This window comes from Poecilia latipinna, unplaced genomic scaffold (genome assembly GCF_001443285.1).
Source record: "Poecilia latipinna isolate Pla-1442-1.1 unplaced genomic scaffold, P_latipinna-1.0 Scaffold1645, whole genome shotgun sequence".
In the NCBI taxonomy this organism is placed as follows: Eukaryota; Metazoa; Chordata; class Actinopteri; order Cyprinodontiformes; family Poeciliidae; genus Poecilia; species Poecilia latipinna.
The window spans coordinates 1-4,507 of NW_015114261.1; the positions used below are offsets into that span (position 1 = coordinate 1).

Below are 4,507 nucleotides of genomic sequence, written 5' to 3' on the forward strand. Positions count from 1 at the left end.
ACATCGTCCGTTGAGCACAGCCTCAACGGACGATATGCTCAGCGAATGTCTCAGACAATGGGGAACAGAGGGAGACGAGGTGCTGGAGGAACCATCATGGGAAGACAAGCCCCTACATGGGATGTACCACTGACAAATAACTGAAGTGGCTGATATCAGGAAATCCTACCAATGGCTGGAGAAAGCTGGACTCAAGGACAGCACAGAGGCCCTCATCCTGGCCGCCCAGGAACAGGCCCTAAACACCAGAGCAATAGAGGCTCAGATCTACCACACCAGACAAGACCCAAGGTGTAGGTTGTGCAAGGAGGCCTCTGAGACAGTCCAGCACATAACAGCAGGGTGCAAGATNCTGGCAGGGAANGCGTACATGGAACGACATAACCAANTGGCGGGCATAGTGTACAGGAACATCTGTGCAGAATATGGACTGGAAGCCCCGAGGTCAAAGTGGGGAACACCCCCAAAGGAGGGGGAGAATGACCGAGCTAAGATCCTGTGGGACTTCCAGATCCAGACAGACAAGATGGTAATGGCGAACCAACCGGACATTGTGGTGGTGGATAAAGAACAGAGGAAAGCCGTTGTGGTAGATGTAGCAATATCAAGTGACCACAACATCAGGAAAAAGGAGCATGAGAAACTGGAGAAATACCAGGGCCTCAGAGAGGAACTGGAGAAGGCCTGGAAGGTGAAGACNACAGTGGTGCCNGTGGTCATCGGGGCCCTCGGGGCAGTCACCCCCAAACTGGAGCAGAGATCCCAGGAACAACATCAGACATCTCAGTCCAGAAATGTGCAGTTCTAGGCACAGCCAAGATACTGGAGGAACCCTCAAGCTCCCAGGCCTCTGGTAGAGGACCCGAGCTCAGAGGATGAAAGAGACCACCCGCGGAGGGTGAGAAGGGAATTAATTATTTTATATATATATATATATATACTTTCTGAATATGTCTAAGTTGAAAGCACTGAGTTTTTCCTTTTATAGGTTTGAAGTGTGGAAGAAAGAAATGAACAGGTGCCGAGGTCCAGTAACAGAAGAAAAGAGAAACTGGTAAAAAAAAAAAAAAAAATCAAAAAATTTCTTGTAAAATAATGCATATTAAATTGTTTGTTATCTATGTGCTGGTGTGCTTTTGGTGTGAAAGTCATGACAGGAACCCTGTCATTTCTATTATCTATCTGCCATCATAAACCTGAAGATAAGGATCATTTCTGGTCCGATGCTCACAGTTGCAGAGAACCAGGAGGGAAGAAAGTTGCTACACTCCTTACAGCTACATCATGGATTACAGCAAGCCGATGGGAACTCCTTCCAACAACCAGCCGTCCGTTCCTCCACCTTACCAGGCCAACTACTCAGATCCCCCCCTGTACTCGGCACAGCCTCAGGTAACCACCAGCATCCATCCACGGTCTGATAATTGGATACATTTTCTCTCCTCACAATGTAGGTGAGCAGATTTGAGACATGGGCAAGCTGGAGAAAAATAACATTAGAGATGAAGTGAACAACTTTTATGTTTTCTTGCATTTCACTAGACTGTTTCTGCTGTAATTTTCTTTTGTTTTCTACAGCTGAATTCATAACAATTAGGTTTAATCGGAAATATGTTTTATTTAATATTTACTTCATATAATATTTTATGACAGCTTCAGTGATGTAATCTGTATGAACTGTGTTAACAACATAAATTGTCTAATGAAGCAGGCAATTTAAATTAATGCTAAACTTGAATTTTTTTACTTGTTTTGTGCCTTGATAATTCAGTGAGAACTGAACCAGAACAGAACCTGGACAGGCAACACAAGAAAATAACGTTAAATGTAATTCCATAACCTGAAACACTAAAATCCTATAAGACTGGATATTTGTTTAGGCCAGAGCTTTTATCAGTTTGTGTTAAGTGATCAGCATCCATATGACATTTTAACAGTTTTTCTCTAGTCTCTGAGCCACAACATTCACTTCCTCTCAACAACAAAGCAGCCACAGTTCAGATTTTCTCTAAGGTCTTAGATCCCATATTCTTACAAACACGTCGTTTTTTTTATTTTGTCAACTGTTTCTGTCCTAAAGCACTCACTGGTATTATTTCCTCTCAGCTGTAAGAGTGTATAAAAGTCAATTTTTATTGAACACATGTAGCCGCACACCGTTACCAGTGTCCATTTCGTTTCATTCCACAGCTATAAGTCGTTGATCAAAGGACTTAACGTTACATAAAAGTCTACTTTTATTGAACATAGCTAGCCGCACACTGTTACCAGTGTCCATGTCATTTCATTTATTCATCCATTCAGCTCATAAAAGCTTTATTACACCGAGTATGGAGTCAAACATACTACTGCTCCAAAAAATATTTTTTGTTTTTCTGCTGTCCTTCAGTCCAAAACAACATAAACAACCCACACACCCAACAGTGAGTTAGCCATGTGTGTTTCCGGTCTCATATATAGAATTAAAATGATTCAGAACAAAGAAACTCGTCACATTGACCTATTATGTAGATATGTTGAATTCTGATTCTTTACAAGGGTTGTAAAGTTACAAACCTTTAAAAAAAAAAAAAAACATCCATTTAACTCCCATTGTATGACTTAAAGCTCCTCAAATGTGCACCACTTGTCATGAGCTGCAGGTTGTAGAAGGTGAAGACAGATTCAGTGGACCCAGGTTGTTGAGAAATTATTAAATAAAGTCCAGAGAGCACAGGGGATCAAACAACAATGGCTCTGACACTGGTAGTACTGAACAGACAATGACAATAGACGCGACAAGAACCCGACAAGGAAACACAGACACAGGTGGGATTAAATATACAAGGAGTAATCAAGGAAACAGGACACAGCTGGGATCAATCAAGAGGGGGGACCAGACAACACAGAGACTCAACTGAACACAGAAACTTACTGAAAAACCAAATCCTTTCACAACGGACATTAACTCTTACTTTCAACACAAATAAAACCTGAAACGAACTGGCAAAGGTGAATTAGACCACGTGAAAGGTTTAATCTTTCATCCTCTGCTTCTTTGGGGAAGAGTTGTCTTAGAGACATTAAGATGTATTTCTTGTTGCTTTTCTTCAGGGTTACGGATTTTCACAGCCGACTGTCACAAGTATTGACCAGCATCTGAATCAGCACCACATCCAGCAGAATGTCTTCATTGGCCAGCAGCAACCAACCGTGGTGTTACTGCAAGAAAGCCCAGTTAGCGACTACATTGGCTACTCCATCTTCACCATGCTCTGCTGCTGCTTCCCACTGGGAATATTTGCCCTTACCTACTCCATAGCAGTAAGTATATCTTAACTCGTATTTTGTCAACATTCTTATTAGCTGTCAGTAGGGGCGCCACCAGGAATCTTGGGCCAAAGACAAAAAACTAAATTGGGCCCCCTGCTGTTACAATTTCTTTAGTCTATTTGACCCATAAAAGGCAGCAAATTTTAAAGGCTTGCAACTGCCTTGCTTTCTTTAGGTACTAGCACAATATTTACTTCTAGTGAACTTTACATGCAACAGTCCATGTGGTATGCAAATAGGTTGCTTACATTTTTTTCATTAGTTTTAGCTTACTGAAAGGTCTCTCCCCACGAGCAACAGTCATAGGCAACATGCAAAATATAAATAAAGCAATCCAGGCTTCTCAAAAAATGCTATGTAGTTGCATTTCACTCAAGCTGCAGTATATAACTTTAATAAAAATAAATTTTCTCTTCATTTGTTAAAGCTGTTACCATGTTGAGACATTTTGTTATGAGACAGATAATCTGTGAAAAGATTAATCTCCACCTCCTCCCTGAGTTGCTATTGCTAGCTAAAATATTATATATAATATATAAAATATATAAAAATAATCCAGTCCAGACAAAAGACTGTTTATTATTATTATATAAAGATTGTTTGAATTTCTGTCAGCAACAAATATATTGTTTTTGTTGTGTAATTATAAAAAGAGTAAAGACACAGAGAAATCCCTATGGATTCCCTGGAATGATGCTATCTAGGTTGTCATTGGATACAGTGTTGCTCACCTTTTTCACTGGGACGGGGGTAAGGGGTTTATGTTGGTATTGGGGATTAGAGCTGCTGCTGACTGACTCACCTGTTGTCAAGTGTGGTAAAATGTACAGGGACAAGTTAAATATATGAATATCTTGGTATTTCTTTTCCTTAATTCATTAAATGCTATGGAGGCAAACAGTAGTCTGTAGCTAAGCTAACTATGCTAAATGGTTGATAATCTCACGGCAGATCAAAGAGAGACGAGTCTACTCACCTCTCTTTGAGAAAAACTTATCTTTGAGATAAGAGAGTCTATACTCTCTTATAGTAGGCAGCATAGCTGCCACAGTCGTTCTTGTCTTCTACTGACTGCTGCTGAAAACAGCTTAGCGTCAAGCACGCTAAGCACGGCAAGCATTTAACGCAAATACGGGGGTGTTCAGTGCAAATATGGATGTGTGCTTTTTGGTCTGGGAGGGGTAACATTTCATGT

The 4,507-nt window shown here is 40.8% G+C and overlaps 1 protein-coding gene across 1 annotated transcript in view; it reads left to right on the plus strand.

The window, feature by feature from the left end:
* Window positions 1–1,236: 1,236 nt before the first annotated feature.
* LOC106964244 (proline-rich transmembrane protein 1-like) overlaps window positions 1,237–4,507 on the plus strand; it is an 8,985-nt gene continuing 5,714 nt past the window's right edge. The window contains exons 1-2 of the mRNA XM_015059642.1: window positions 1,237–1,392; window positions 3,094–3,303. Coding sequence (XP_014915128.1) covers window positions 1,285–1,392; window positions 3,094–3,303 — 318 coding nt within the window. The 5' untranslated portion in view covers window positions 1,237–1,284. The remainder of the gene's footprint in view (window positions 1,393–3,093; window positions 3,304–4,507) is intronic.